This window comes from Apiospora aurea, assembly GCF_038362705.1.
Source record: "Apiospora aurea strain CBS 24483 chromosome Unknown utg000002l_segment0_segment0, whole genome shotgun sequence".
In the NCBI taxonomy this organism is placed as follows: Eukaryota; Fungi; Ascomycota; class Sordariomycetes; order Amphisphaeriales; family Apiosporaceae; genus Apiospora; species Apiospora aurea.
The window spans coordinates 244456-259812 of record NW_027117389.1 but is presented as its reverse complement, the minus strand read 5'-3'; the positions used below and the strand labels follow the sequence as shown (position 1 = coordinate 259812).

At 55.5% G+C, this 15357-nt stretch overlaps 6 protein-coding genes across 6 annotated transcripts; 3 read left to right on the top strand and 3 right to left on the bottom strand.

The window, feature by feature from the left end:
* Nucleotides 1–55: 55 nt before the first annotated feature.
* Nucleotides 56–1405, bottom strand: PG986_002479 (HET-domain-containing protein; the record flags this gene model as incomplete). The annotated part of the gene is made up of 1 exon (XM_066838701.1): nucleotides 56–1405. One exon carries the CDS (start codon nucleotides 1403–1405, stop codon nucleotides 56–58), a length of 1350 nt encoding a protein of 449 aa, XP_066703765.1.
* A 1277-nt stretch (nucleotides 1406–2682) lies between these two features.
* PG986_002478 (uncharacterized protein) lies at nucleotides 2683–3032 on the bottom strand (the record flags this gene model as incomplete). The annotated part of the gene is made up of 2 exons (XM_066838700.1): nucleotides 2683–2813; nucleotides 2879–3032. 2 exons carry the CDS (start codon nucleotides 3030–3032, stop codon nucleotides 2683–2685), a joined length of 285 nt encoding a protein of 94 aa, XP_066703764.1.
* A 991-nt stretch (nucleotides 3033–4023) lies between these two features.
* PG986_002477 (uncharacterized protein) lies at nucleotides 4024–5296 on the top strand (the record flags this gene model as incomplete). The annotated part of the gene is made up of 3 exons (XM_066838699.1): nucleotides 4024–4614; nucleotides 4731–4855; nucleotides 4936–5296. 3 exons carry the CDS (start codon nucleotides 4024–4026, stop codon nucleotides 5294–5296), a joined length of 1077 nt encoding a protein of 358 aa, XP_066703763.1.
* Nucleotides 5297–5951: 655 nt separating this feature from the next.
* PG986_002476 (uncharacterized protein) lies at nucleotides 5952–7762 on the top strand (the record flags this gene model as incomplete). Its single annotated transcript, XM_066838698.1, has 2 exons — nucleotides 5952–6528; nucleotides 6597–7762. The coding sequence occupies 2 exons, from the start codon at nucleotides 5952–5954 to the stop codon at nucleotides 7760–7762; spliced, it is 1743 nt and encodes a 580-aa protein (XP_066703762.1).
* Nucleotides 7763–8574: 812 nt separating this feature from the next.
* Nucleotides 8575–10995, bottom strand: PG986_002475 (uncharacterized protein; the record flags this gene model as incomplete). Its single annotated transcript, XM_066838697.1, has 1 exon — nucleotides 8575–10995. One exon carries the CDS (start codon nucleotides 10993–10995, stop codon nucleotides 8575–8577), a length of 2421 nt encoding a protein of 806 aa, XP_066703761.1.
* A 1340-nt stretch (nucleotides 10996–12335) lies between these two features.
* PG986_002474 (uncharacterized protein) lies at nucleotides 12336–13886 on the top strand (the record flags this gene model as incomplete). Its single annotated transcript, XM_066838696.1, has 1 exon — nucleotides 12336–13886. The coding sequence occupies one exon, from the start codon at nucleotides 12336–12338 to the stop codon at nucleotides 13884–13886; it is 1551 nt and encodes a 516-aa protein (XP_066703760.1).
* Between the last annotated feature and the right edge of the window lie 1471 nt (nucleotides 13887–15357).

Here is a 15357-nt window from a genome sequence, read left to right as displayed (position 1 = left end):
TCCGCCAATTACTTCCTCGTGAGTGTAGAGCGATCCGTCCGAATATTGTTGTCCCTCATCGCCTGGGAACAACCACATGAACGGGGACTGTAACATATTCCCCTGAGTCGAAATTCCGCCGAAGTCGGCTACCAGGGTTCGTCGACAAAGCTATCCAGAGGAGCTCGTTGTCATTTAGAGGGTGATTCGGCATATGGGAATCGTCCATGTTAATCGGATTAAGTCTAGGGTCGATTGTTCCTTGTTGTGCGAGGCTTTGGTAAATTAAATGCATACAGTCCAGTGCAGTGTTGACAAGCTCGTTGATTGTGAGGCCAGTCAAATCGAATGGGCCGCTGAGGGTGGTAATGGCATCTAGGCAGGCACCGGTAAGGTGGATTTTCTCGGTATTCCTGCCTAGTGACCAAGGACAGGAGGATAGGGAAAGCCCTTTTGATGCCTGAAAGAGGTTCTCTGCACTAGGGTCGAGGCCGATATACTTGCGTGCTAAAGGACTACGCCAGTCCGGGAACCAAGAGGGATAGGAGGAGCCCCTTTCACCATTGTACTCGGCGTATTTCAGGAAGTGTAAATTGTCGTAGGTTTTGATATGCGCATCAACAACGCCTCCGTACACGTTGGCTGTTGGGTTTTTATAGTCGGGCACGATGTGTTGTGCGTCGTGGCAAAGGCCTAGCAACGCGTACACCTTGTTTCTGTCGTCTGAACATTGAAAGGAGGAGAATTTCGAAAGACGTTCGAGAAGCAGATCTTGTGGAGTGCCGAAAAGGGAAACTCTCGTACATCCGATGTTGCTATTGGTAGCAAGCCGGACGATAGATTCTTGATGTTCTTTGCTGAAATTGGAAAGGACATTACGCGGCAAAGAACTTGCTAGAAACAGCTGTGAAGCCAGTAGCCATTCGAATGCGACCTCGTCATCACCACAGACCAAACGGACTCTTTTTCCGAGGATAATCTCCTGAACAATCCAGGTGCGATGCCAATATGGTCTGAGAACAATATCCTGCAGGCCCTGTTCGCCATCACCGGCGAGTATTCTGCTCCAGATATGGTTCCTCCGTTCCATGCCGTCCTGTTCTGTTGAAAACTCCATCGATTTGACCTCGTCAAGGCTGACGTTCTGTAGGCGCTGCATCCCAATACGTGAAAAATGCGTACCAGGCCCAAGCCATGCAATAACTGACTCGGCACTCCAGTAGATATCTCTCATTCGCTGAACTTGTTCATTGCGCTCATCTGTGTCCCGCTGGTTGATGCAGATCGCGACAACCCAAAGCCTCATGCTACCGTATTTTGGGTCGAGGGGAAGCTGTCGTAGGCAGTCTCCGAGATTCGTCGTGACACTGAAGGATTGTCCATTGAGTTGGATGGCTTCCGTGACACAGTGCCGTAAAAGAATCATCCAGGTCATAAAGTGATGAATGGTATAGGCCGCACTGGACTATGCCAACGGATTCATCGAAGGCGTGAATGACGAGGTAGCGGATCTCGTCGCCGCGAAGGGGGTATAATTACGGATATGAGATCGAATCCATGGTTCCAGTCTCGACTGTGACTTGAACTAGGGAGTAGTTGCATTCGCTTCCAAGAACGAATTGTAAAAAACGGTCAATGTCTGAATCTCCCAGCTGATAGAAGCATTTTCAACAAGGAAACAGAGCCGAACCCCAATATGAGAGAAAATTGAAGAGTTACCTCCCTGCAACTGCCGAGGGAGGATGCCAAAAAAATGAGCAGTCAGCACGCCAAGGTTCTCCAAACTGCACCCATGGTTGCTTTAAATCACCTCCATTGGCCACTTTGGTACGTAATAGTACCACCACCCCCCGCCGTATTACAGCCACCGACAAACCGAAGTCCCCCTACACAGCCTCCTACATATGCCTAACGACGGAAGACTGCTGCTCCTTCCGGACTTACCCCATGGCGAATATTTATTGCAGAACCTGCCGTTGGTCCTCAACGGTGCGATGGGCGCCAAGCTCCAAGTGCCGTGCCCAGTCGTGACTGCGAGCGGCTTTGGTTACTACCTTCGTTACTTCTGCTTATTGAACCGTGCGATCTTCTTCATGCTCTGGTTTGGGTACCAGGTTTGTGTGACGAGATGGCCTTCCTGACTTGAGATGGATTGCAGTCCGCAGTCCCCAAGATTAGCGAGCCGTAGCCTTCATGTTTCAGGAAGCCAGCGGGGCCCACTACGTGACCATCATGCCCCGAGCCTGGGTGCCGTCATACAGCGACATCCCCAATAACTTACTCGAAACAGCCCATCACCTCAGTTGGCATTATGTCGTACGTCCTGTACTGGCCCATCCAGTTACCGCTCCTCCTAATCCACCCAACCAAACTTATCAGTGGGCCGGCCGCCGTCATCGCGACGATGGTGTGGTGCATCCTCCAAGTTCCACGTCAGGCACATGCCACAGGTTCGATTGATATGCCAAAAAGGCATGATCAGGACTATATTGAACGGTTTGATCACGCAAAAAAATAATTGTATTGCTGTGTGAGGGGATCGAACCCCCGGTAAGTCACTGATGCATGGGTATATAGTATATGTAGCTGGGAAGGCTAGAATTCTACCACTGAACTAACACAGCCTGTCACGTGCTAACACTCTGCCATGCTAGAAAATCGGCTTATTGACATACACTACTTGTACACTTACGACCAGCAGCATCAAATAATGGGCGCCAAGCCGGCGGCAGCGGCGGCGACATCTTCGCTTTGAAGGTCGATCATCGCGGGCCCAGAGTATGCGTAGCTCTGGCTGTCGTGCATGTCCAGCGTGACAGGTTCCTGGTCCATGCCTGCATGGTACGTCGCGCAGGTTGGAAAGAATATCATGTCCAAATCCATCAGCGCAGCCAACAACCTGATCGCACTCTTCCCGCGCTGGATGAACATCGGGCGCGGCGGCGATCAGGGGCTGGGTCCTCATACTGTGGAAGATCCTCACGTTTGCCGCCACCTCGTTCCTGGCCTTCATGGGCGGCTACGCCGCCTTCCTCGGGCCTCATAGCCAGCATCATGGTAGCCGACCACGGGTCCGTCAAGAAGCAGCACATAGATATCCCGGCGCTCTACGACCCGCAGGGCCGCTACGCCTACGTGCTGGGTTGCACCTGGCGGGCCGTGGTCGCCTTCCTTCCCCCTTCGGGGCCTTGCTCCCAAAGCTGACGCTCAGCATCCGCGACGGCGGGGCGGTGGTCCGGATCAAAGACGGCGTCAGACACCTGTACACGTCCAATTGACCCTTCGGGTTCGTCCCGTCCGTCCTTCTCTACACGGCTCTCGGCTTCGCGTGCCCTGCCAATGAGGCACTGCTGCGCGACACAGTTTGGAACTTGGAGGCGACCGCCATCGAGGCGTATCCGCGTGGAAGTGATGGATGGAGAGAGCTCGCCCGGCGGCACAAGCGCCCGCAGCAATGGTGCTGTGGGCTTCGATGATGTGGTCCATGAAAAGCACCGCGGGTCAGATGATAAGTGTCTGGAATAGTCCGTGGGGTATTATGTAAGTTTCCGACGATGCTCCCACTCAGTACTCAGTAGCTTTAGGAGAAAAGGAAAGTTAATACGTGGAGGGGGAGTTTGATGGGTATCGGATCATATCCGCGTGCCCCCCAATACCCAAGGGTGGGAAATGATTGCCCGTCTCCCATGCAAAAAAATCAAAGTCAAGAGCACGCGACCGTTAGTCGCCCATTGAATACCCCTGATATTCGCTGCAAATCAGTGACACCTGGGACGGAGACTCGGCAGTCGGTGCGGGAATCGAGCTGCAGGGTCCTTCAATGGGTGGATCAGGGCCCCCCAGTGGTTTAAGCAGCGACTTGGCTACCTAAAAGAGGTGACCACCACCACAGTACTTCAATTTCCCCATCTTGCCCTCGTCCACTTCCCTCCTCATAGCGACATGTTCACTCAACAGCCGAATACCCTAACTCTTTTCATGTAAGAAAAGACTACCAAACAACTATTTCACTGACGTGGTGATGCGAGAAGAACAGGCATTACCATGAAAGTGGACCAAGGCACTGGTCACGGCATCGTCACTACAACCCCGCCCGAGCCAGTTGTGTATCGTGGTCCTGAGCCCTCAACAGGCACTTCATGGCTTCGATGGACTGAAGGATTGGGCACGGAGAACCCGCCGGTTAAGAAGAAGCGTGCCTCCAGAGCGCCGAGAAGAGCGAAAACATCCCGATTGGCGGCATCGTCGCCCGAGCGCCAGGAGGAGCGCACGGAACGGACCGAGCCGCGACGGATCCATCGTAATCAGCGGCACAGCCGCTCTCAAGAAACGGCCTTAGTTCGAAGCACAGCCGGCCGGCGAGGGAGCAAGGCGGCTTGTGCAGGCGATGCGCTCTACCATCATCGCAACGATCTCGACTTCCAAGAGTGGACTCGAGACGGCCTCCCGCTCCACACGCCTCAAGATGCTGCTGCCACCATCTCCACTTATATGGATGTGCCCTCGACACTCCAGCCGTTTGTCGGTACCCACAACCCGCACTACGTGAATACGGGCCTGTACTTCTGGCGCAACTTCGCCATGCCACTGCTATATACCACGCGCCTGGCGAGTCTTGATGATGCCGAAAGGAAGGTGACGAGGACAGCGCCGACGCCATTCCAATGGCCGCCGGCCCGGGGTCGCAGTCAAACGGATTGGTGAATATGAAGAAACGATCGAAGAGCTGACCTCTATTGTTCGCCTTATAGTTGATGACGGGGATCGATGATGACTGGGAGGTGCATATGCGCGGTCTGAAGGCCATATTGAACGTTGTTGGCGGGATGAGCGCCCTGGGTCGTGCAAGCGCCAAGGTGTTGAGCGAATTTCGAATGTAAGCAAGCCACTGCGAGACCCTGGTTTCTGTCGACGTGCGCCAGAAGCCATATGCTGAGCCTCTCTTTCCTGATGCAGGATGGGCATTGAAGGAAGCATCGCCGCCGGCAAGGCCCCGATGCTTCCCTTCTCGCGTATCTACGACGCCTTGGATCTGCAGCTTCCGACCTCCTTGTCGGATCTTGTGTTCGTCCAAACCCAGCTGGAGGAATGCTATGTGGATACCAGGACAATCCGCACCATAACAACCAGCTACGCCCTCATTAAGGCGTCGCGCCACACTAAGCAGTTCTCGTCTTCAGGCAAGACCTTCGTGGTTAGGTGCAAGCCCGAGGAACTGATGGAGGAGTTTGCGAGCATCCAGTACGAGCTCGTGTGCCACCCCGACCCGTCATTTCTTCGTCGGCATTGCTGTCACCCAGGTGCTTATGTGAGGTAGAACATAGGAAAGCATGTGGGACTTGCAGCTTCCTGCTAGGTCATAAGTCTTCTAGGAGTGAACGTTTCTTGAGATGGCAAGATCAAAACGATCCGGCTACATCAAGGCCAATGGGCAACTGCATCACAAGCAGATCGCCTGGAGCTTGGGGAAAGTGCGGGGGGCGGGGTCAGCTGTCTTGCTTGATCTCGCTTCGCGTGGGGTGTTCAGGTGGAATGCGATACCCACTTTACTGAGTGCATGTGAGGCCTGCACATCAATCAATTGGAGCCGCCTACGAACGTCCTTACCTACATCTGGAGGTAACCGTAGTACCTGCCCCAGAGCGGCCGCAAGCTGCATGCGGCTGAGGTGACTGAAGAGCTCAATATCAAATTGGACCTTCTGTTTGGTGTTGGATGTTTCCACGGCACCTGCCAACATCAAGTACGATGCCTAACAGCTGATCTTCATTGTTTTGATCCAACCGGCGGCTGGTTTGACCCTCGCCTCTTCTCGTTCTCTAATCCACACAGATGATGGCATAGAACCCTCAAGCACTGCAAGTAGGGCAACACTTTGGAAGGTCTTTTTTTTCTGTCTGTCCCTTACATCGCATCACATACATTGATTCTGGACTTCAACTTGAGCTCAGTTACCTACCTATCTAGCAATCATGCCTCCCCCGCTCAGTAACGGCCGAGATGACAGTCTGCGCCTCGGGACCGTCTTGGAGCAAACCATGCCGGGCTTTGCCTCCATGAAAGACTTCTTCCTCCGCTGGTTGAACCTCGATGTCGCCACCATCACCGTCGCTATCACCGCCTTTGGTGCCATTTCGAACGGAACCCGGCAGCTCAGGTACGTCGCCGGTCATGTCTACCGCTGGGTCACACGTCTCTTTACCGCCTCCGTGTCCATTTCCGGTAACGACCGACTGAACCGCGAGGTCCTCAACTGGGTCGGCGCCAAGATCCTTCTGCACCAGGAGACCCGCATCATCACGGCCACCTCCGAAGTCGACCAGAACGGCGCCTGGGAGTACCGCCGCGTCCTTGCCAAGAAGACTGAACCTCCCCAGTTGGGTAGACGCCTGCCCATTCAGTACTTGCCCACCTTCGGCGTTACCTGGTTTTTCCACGATCGCAACATCTTCCTTGTGCGCCGTATTCCCACCAGCCGCTACGGCGAGCAATTTCCTGGCTTGACTCTGGGCTTCGACTCAACTGACCAATATGTCGTCCCACCAGCCGGTAAGTATCCCATTACCCGTCACTCTATATCATCATCGTCAAGCACAGGCTAACCCTTAACTGAATAGGCCATGAACCGTTGGTCGTCATGTGCCTCGGCCGCTCTGTCGCGCCCATCAAACGCCTTTTGGACACCTGCCGTGAGTTTTCACTTGTGCAACGCGATGAATTTGTCACAGTTCGCACCACGGCTCAAGCGTACGGCCGCGAAACCTGGGACCACACCGTCTTGCGCCCCCTTCGCCCGCTCAACACGGTCCACATGGATACGGCTGTCAAAGAGGACCTTGTCCAGGACATTGCCAACTACTTGAACACTACTACCCGCCGCTTCTACGCTACCAGAGGCATCCCCTACCGTCGAGGATACCTCTTGTATGGCCCTCCAGGCACGGGGAAAACAAGTCTATCTGTTGCTCTTGCGAGCATGTTTGGCCTGGACCTTCACATCCTTCACGTCCCCGCCCTGGTATCGGACAATGAGCTGGAACGACTGTTTCACGCCTTGCCTCCTAAATGCATCGTCCTGCTCGAGGATATCGATGCCATCGGCGTAAAGCGGCAGCCGCTGGAACAAGGTGATGAGACGAAGGGCTCGTTGACCGAACAGTTGAATGCCTACGCCAAACGGACAGAGCCCCGAGGCAAGATCAGCCTCTCCGGCTTGCTCAACGCGCTCGACGGTGTCACGAGCCAAGAGGGCCGCATCGTCCTCATGACGGCCAACGTTGCCGACAACCTGGACGAGGCCCTTGTGCGGCCCGGCCGCATCGACAAGATGATCTTCATGGGCCGCATCGACCGCGAGCCCGCCAAGGAGATGTTTGTGCGCATGTTTGAGGGCGACCTAGAAGAGGGGCCCGACACGGATAATGAGGAGCTCCAGAAGCTCGCCGACACCTTCAGTGAGCGAATCCCCAGCGCCGTGTTCACCCCCGCACAGCTGCAGGGGTTCCTGCTGGACCACCGGGGCCAGCCGGGCGCCGCGATCGCCGTGATGGAGGAATGGATGGCCACCGAACAGCAACGCATGAACGAGGTCGCGGAGCGAGAACAAGGTGTTGCCAGGCCCAATTCGGACAGGGCCAGGGACGGCGAAGAGGTCGTTGTTCCCAGGTACAGATTCAGCATGCCCGAGGGGGCGGATAGAATGTCCCCCAGCTCGAATCAGACAATGGCGAGGCCCGAAAAGAGAATGTTGGCAAGTCCAAAGCAGTGGAGGAGAGTACCATAGTATCCCTTGCGCAAATAAATGCAGAACAGAGAGAAGCAGCTGAGAGCGGCAGGGTTTTGGACGTTCTCTACGTCGCCCAAGCTGATGGCACGTTTCGAAAGGAACCAGCAGAATATCCTGCTGGCTGGAACCCGGGTAGATATCCTAGTCGCCCAGGCTGATGGCACGTTTCGAAAGGAACCAGCAGAATATCCTGCTGGCTGGAACCCGGGTAGATATCCTAGTCGCTAGATACTGTACATGTTTTGGTAGGCGCTTTCCAGTAGAAGGTTGAGCCGGATGAATAGGTTTATATGGAGGCTCATGGGGAGAGAGATACGCATACAGCCATAAATACTACTCTCATCAAACCGTGGTGTTATTACTCGATGTGGGTAGTGGAAAGAATGAAGAGGTTCAGTGCACCTACCTTGATTGCCTTGGCCACTGCTATGGAAGTGGTGTCGTATGTGTGTGCGTGGAAAGGAAATGATGTAGTCCCATCGTGACATTAAAGGAGACGAACAGACCTGAATTTTCCCACGTACTTTAAGGGAACTTTCCCGGTAGATCCGACAAGGGCTCAGCGGTGTAGGCTTTCTCACACTGGTATTATGCTCTGCTTCTAAAACTCAAACACAAGGAAGGCGTGGCTGGTTGGCACAACGCCAGCCGTCGTTGGGGTTCACTGATTGGATCACACGATGCCCTCCCAGCTCCCGAAGCCGGAATCGTCTGAAGCATAATCAGTTTCCATGTTACCGACCTGGTGGCCGTTGCTGTCGTCGCTATCCGCTCTCTCGCTGATCACGTCCCAGCTTTCCATTTCGATGTCATCGGGCGTCGAGGACGAGGACGGAGACAGGGCGGCAACGTCGTCTTCGCGCTTGGGTCGGGGCGGGAGAAGAGTTGTCAGCTCCTGCCCCCCGCGAGTCGCTGTCGTCGTCGTCTTGGGTGCCCTGGCACTTCTTGTTGAGGACTATACCCACCTCCTTGGCGACGAGGGATTGCTCCGTCTCCTGCTTCTTCTCGATGCTAGCTTCCTTGTTGTCTTGCTGGTTCGGGCGGTTGGGCGGCAGTGGGGGGAAGCTGGTGTATTCGACCTTTTGGGCTGGGCTGTGTGAGGCGGCGGGGACGAGGGGCTCCTGCATCGGAGTGGGCCGCTGCCGTTGCTGGTAAAACTGACGGTGGTTGTCCTGTTGTGCTTCCCGGGTCATCTCCTGCAGAAGCGCCTCCTGATGCTGACGCTTCTGTAGTCTGAGCTCCTGCAGCTGCTTCTGGGCTTCATGGTCCAGGCTTTCCATATCACTCGCCTCTTGCGTCTGGGCGGTGGAAGGGGCGTCCTTATTCTGTCTCTGCTGCTGTCTCTGCTGCTCCAGCTCGTCCTGAGCGGCGTCGCACAGTCCGCGCAGGGCACGCCGCAAAGCCTTGTCTGCGTCCGAGATCGGCTTGCCTGGCCAGTGCTCCGGGTCCCAGACGACGTCGGGGCTGAGGTCGCCTATGGGTTTACCCAGGACCCGGCGCCGCTCATTGAGAAAGTAGGCGATGGAATGGTAGAGTCGGCCGCCGAAGATCGCTTCGTCGGTCAGATCAAAGATCTCCCTCTTGCAGGTGGGCACTTGCGTCCGGTCCAGCTGGTTAGCGTAGCACCAGACCATGCGGAACAGCGTCGTGGAGCGGATGTGCAGGCCGCGCGCGGCCCGCTCGGCGAGGACGGCGCCTTCTTCGGGGGACCAGGCGTCGCCTCGGGCGCGGGACCAGGGGACGAGGCCGTAGCGGGGCTCTGGCGGGGCGTCGTCGGTCCAGGGCGTGGTGTAGTCGACGGCCGCGGGCCACTGGCCGTCGTGGAGGCCTTGTTCCATCAGGTCCGCCGTCTGGCGGGCTCGGTTCAGAAGGTGTTGGTCCATCTCGGGGTATTTGGTTTCGCGCATGCTGTTCTTCTTGTTGTTGTTGCCAGTCTTTTTGATGGGCGTTATGTCTTCGATGGGCTCGTCGATGACAAGGCCATTGGCAACGGTAGAGGACAAAGGTGGTGGTGGGAGACTTATCACTTCGATGTCAAGGCACCCTGATGGGAGGGCCTGCGTCATCTTTTGAACCAGAAGCTCGGTCGCGTCAGAAGAACTTTCGTTGTAAACCTGCTCAAGTGGCTTGAGGACAGTTCCGCTTGCAGCTGGAAGGTTTGGCATGGTCTTGGAAGGCCGGGTCGAGTTAAGGTTCTCGCCCTGAGAAGCTTTCTGGTATCTCTGCACCGGGCCCTGTGAAGGGGCAATGTTTACTCCCAGCGGCCCAGGGGAAGCCAATACAGCCGTAGGGCTCGTAGGGGACTCCCCTTCATCGATTTGAAGGTGTTGCCGCTTGGCAAGGTTGAGTGCCGTCGTTCGATTGTCGGCGGCTCGGTGCCAGGACTCGATATACAAGTCCGCGTCCAGATGTTGTTCGCAAAAAGCAACAAGCTCCTCGTAGACCCGCGTTGCCCCGTCGACGTTGGACATGGCCTCGAGCACCACCGCCTTCAGGGCCAGCAGAGCCACCCTGCGCTCCACGAGGGTCTCGGTGGCGTACTCGAGCTCTTGGGGGATCTGACCTAGACACCCGCCCGCGTAAGCGATCAGTTCCAGAGCCGACTCCCATTTGGATCGGCCGGTATAGAAGCATTGCAACGCGGCGTGGAGGCATTGGTAAGACCGGTTACTGGGCCCGGGGTGCAGGCTGTATTGATGGGCCAGGTCCCCGTATAGCAAGGCCGCCGCTCTGCCGCCACCACCATCGCGGCACTGTACATCAGTTGCCAGAGTCTTCCAGACGAGGAAGGCATCGGGAGCCACAGAGGACAGCTCCGTCTTGATCCGATGCCCCAAGCCCTCGGCTAATTCTTTCGCCTCCTTGAGCTGGTTCGTGGACCAATAGAAGCGAAAGAGATTCATAAAGGACCTTCGAGTGGCAAAGGCCGCCAGCCCGTACCGGCCCAGATGAGCGTGAGCCTGCAGACTGAGATAGTAGGCCGCCACGGGATCCCGCTTCAGGTAGAGACAAGAGCACAGAATCTGGAGGACGGACATGAAGGTGTCACTGTGCGGGGACACCCGAGCATCGCCCAAGATAAGGTGGAAAATCGTCATGATGAACGGAATTCTCCATTCGTGCGAGAAGTAATGGACCTTTGAAATCTTGTAGGTTTCGACCTCTCGGGCTGCATCTTGGTCTGGGGGAGGAGGTCCCTCGCTGTGAGCGGGGACGTATGGCTTGGTCATGATGGGCAGCCAATGAGTGGACAGAATTGAATGACCTCGAGATATTGTGAAGGAGAATTGTAGAAAATGCCTTGGAGGAATCAGATTGGGCTTTATAACGAGCCCGAAAGCCATCTGTTGAATTTTCAAGAAGATGCTGGAGCGGGCTTTATCTTTGAATTGTTCAGTTCCCATATCGCCTCCAAACTCAGTCGTCAGACGGTGCCCGTCTCTTGACCAACTCAAAAGAGCCCGTAGGGAAACAGCGAGAAATTATCCCCGCCGTTCTCCCCTTCGCTGACGAGGAAAGACAGACAGACGGTGTCCCAAGTGCAGTCGTAAGGGGTTGTGTCTGCTTGCGGGCAACGACCATGAATTGCCGTTCTGCTGCCTCTCAGGACGATTTGGACTGTTGGTTGTTAGCCATGAACGCGACAGGCCAATAGGCGCTAGACGTACCTTTACATTCGAGTCAAGGAAGTAGTCATTTGTATACTACTCAATCACCTAATCGAATAGAATTAGCCGGGCAACTGAGTGGGCCGCATTAGTATAAACACTTTGCAAAAAGCCTGGCCGTCCTTCGCAGCCGTCCGTATCGGGGCTTTTCTGCTAATAGAGTGCATTTCGAACAGGTCGAGAAAAGAAAATTAAAAAATTAAAAATTAAAAAAAGTAGCAAAACAACGAATCAACTGGGACCTTCCACAGCATGACGCGTGGCCAGTTTGCATGTATAATGCATGACCTGATGTCGCCAATGAGCCAAAGAGCCAAAGGCACGCCGTCACTCGGTAGAGTGGTGGTTGCTGCTCATTACGGGCCATGCCAAACCTTTCCCGATGTGCGAGTTCTCATGACCCATGGCCGAACGTAATGAAACAGAAACGAGCGCACAAGCGTTTGTGTGGCATCGAGTCCATATTCGCAAATGGGTGCAGTTGCCTGGGCAAAGAGTCAATGATGAAGTAGTCGTGTTGAGCAACTGGAGTGGAGGTTTGGGCCCACTGAAACTCGAGCCGGGGAAGTTCTGGGAGTTCTGGGAGTTCTGGGAGTTCTGGGAGTTCTGGGAGTTCTGGGAGTTCTGGATTTCCAATGCGGGCAGCCCCAATTGCTGCTGCTTCGGGCGGAATTACTGGGCTTCCGACGTCACTAATTTTTGAATCCTGGCCGCTCAATGGCAATGCAATTGACAGTGCCTACAGTGTGCTAATTTGGCACCCGAGGCCCATGACAATTATCGTACGCACGCACTTCTCTAACCTCGCCGTCGCACTTCTGCCCCCCCAGCCGTGCCGACAGATCCGCCAACCAGACAAAACCAATCGCTAGCAGCTGCGGCGACATGCGCTGCTGGTCATCATGACCCTACGGCCTGCCGGTAACGCGATCCGTCTGAGCGCCTTCGAGAACGTCTGTTGGAGTTGCAGCCGCCGCCTGAACATTACGAAGGAGGGCAGCCGGAAGCTTCCCTCGAGACCCTTCAGTCAAACTTTTGCCCCTCGCAGTGCGATAGCCCCGCGAGCCTCGCGCCTGAAGACGGGCTACTTCCTTTCCAATGGCTTTTTGCCCGCATCCACAGACAGCCGCGCCTCGAGAGCGTCCGCCTCAACAATAGCAGATGACGACGGCCCGAGTCGTACCACCACCATAAATCCTTCGACCCATGCCACCTCCCACATAAATCAGGACCTGCCGCATCGGCGGAGGCAGGCCGCAAAGCGCAATGCTGCCGCCGCCGCCGCAACAACACCTGCGTCTGCTTCAACCTCACCACCCTCAGCCCCTTCAGACGGCACGCTGCCCACCGAAGATGCCTCGTCGGCCCTGACCACGTCGGCGAGCAAGCAGTCGGCCAACTCCTTCCGCCGCCAGCTGTCCCTCTACCTCTCGCTCTCGAAGCCGCGCCTCTCGGTCCTCGTGGTCCTGACCGCCATGTCCTCCTACGCCCTCTACCCCGTCCCCGACTTCCTCTCGCCCTCGATCGGCCTCGACACCCCGTCCCTGTCGCCCCTCACCCTCGCCTTCCTGACGACGGGCACCGCCCTGTGCTCGGCCTCGGCCAACGCCCTCAACATGATCTACGAGCCCGACACCGACTCCAAGATGTCGCGCACGCGCAACCGACCCCTCGTCCGCGGCCTGTTGACCCAGCGCAAGGCCATAATGTTCGCCGTTCTTGCGGGCGCCACCGGGGTCGGCGCGTTGCTTTTCGGCGTCAACCCGACAGTGTCTTTCCTCGGCGCGGCCAACATTGTGCTATACGCGGGAGTATATACGCCCATGAAGCGCATGCACTGGCTCAACACGTGGGTCGGCGCCATTGTCGGAGGAATCCCGCCGCTCATGGGCTGGGCCGCGGCGGCGGGCGAGTCGGCGACGGGCACCGGCTCCTTCCAGGAGCTGCTCCTCACGCGGGACGCCGTCGGCGGCTGGCTAATGGCCGCGCTGCTGTTCGCGTGGCAGTTCCCGCACTTTATGGCGCTGTCGTGGTCGATCCGGGAGGAGTACAAGGCCGCGGGCCACCAGATGCTCTCGTGGGTCAACCCGGCGCGCAACGGGCGGGTGGCGCTGCGGTACAGCCTCGCCTTCTTCCCCATCTGCTTCGGCCTGTGCGCGGTGGGCGTGACGGAGTGGAGCTTCGCGGCCACGAGTCTCCCCGTTAACATCTGGCTCACGCGCGAGGCGGTCCGGTTCTGGAGGTGCGACGGGTTTCAGGGCAGCGCCAAGGGCCTGTTCTGGGCGAGTGTGTGGCATTTGCCCGTCGTCATCATGCTCGGGCTGGGGCAGAAGAAGGGGATGTGGGGCCGTATCTGGCGGGCCATTTTCGGCGAGCCGGAGCTGGAGGACGAGGAGGATTGGGAGGAGGATGAGGAAGATGTGGGGGCGCCCATTGTACCATTATCGAGATAGAAAGTCTGGGCCTCGTTTCATCTTCATGGGCTATGTTGTATATCATGCATCACTGGTGTGCTCAATGAAGGCATGCATGTACCGCAAGGGAACACCTTCCTGCCCCTAATCGCATCGATGGGGGCTTGTAAATACAACTGTTCTTGTACTATGTGGCTCATTCATACCATCGAATAGGTAGCCAGCTACCCCAAGATGGAAAAGGGGACATTCTAGTCTCCGCCGAGAATAAGACCACTTCTGCTCAGAAGATTTGAGAATGTCCCTAATCACCAATTCTAACATCCCAACACATTGTCTATCCAAAGCTGCTATGCTAGAACGTCATGTCTGCCTGCCAATTCCAACCCCTAGACACAATCCCTGCCGCGATGCCCTGGCGGACGATTCGGCCCGCGAGTTGTGCACAAAATGAGGACTTCGCCAGGAACTTTGAGATCGCAGGTCAGCCCCGATAGTCCCCTGGCGCAGGAGTCTCTACTCATGGTTAATTTTAGGTATAAGGTGCCTTCAAATAGCGTCAACTCTCTAACCTCTGGCAAACTATCGTTGACTGCTGTTTGAGGACTGGCTACCATCCGGCAGATTTAAGTTTTTGTTACAACAAAATTCCCGAAGGTCCTTGAAAGGTATGGGGAAGCATAAAGTAACTATCATGAGTACATGTATAGTTCAGGGTAGTAGCTGGAACAGATGAGTTACATTGTTTCCTACTTTAGCCAAACCGGGTATAAACCAAAAGGGCTATCTGGAGAGGAGTATTGAGAATAATGCTGCATTTACTCCGGTCCAGTTTTAGTTTTCACCAGAAAAAAAAGCTCCGACTATCTCACAATGACCGTAATGACAAAGCACTCAAATATGTATCCTTTGGCTGTTCAACTGACCCTGTTCACTCTTAGGGTGCACCAGTGGCTCCTTGGCCGATCGATATCAACCCCTTTCCGCGGCACCAACTGCTTCCTCGCCCTGTGCCTGTGTACTTGCGCTTAGGGTAAGGGCGTTCCATGGCTCATCCTTTTTCCCTTCTGTTAGCCACCGCGCCATCATAGTCCCTGGTTCCGGAGTGAGATCGTTAGCTTGATGACGACCGCTGTCTTTCGTCTCAACCAAAGGGGAGCTTTCGGAATATATTTACCATCATGCTTTTTCGGTTTTGCCTTGGCAGGTTTGGCGTCTACAGCAGAACCATCACCCTTACGCTGGGGGTACTCGCTCAACTTGTGACCCATTTCGAATGTGACACTGGCTTATAGTCGACAGGTGAGTCTGAGTAGGTCAAGGGTTTATGTGCTGTATTAAACCGAAAAGCAAAAGAACTAAAAAAAAGGAAAAAAAAAGAAGTCAATGCTGTATTAAACAGGCGGCTTTCAAGTCGTCCAAGACAAGAAAGGCAAAGGGAAACTGCTGGGTGCTTGAGGACCAAGTAAAGAATACCAGCCAGCAGTGACGGACAACGGCAGACCGAAAT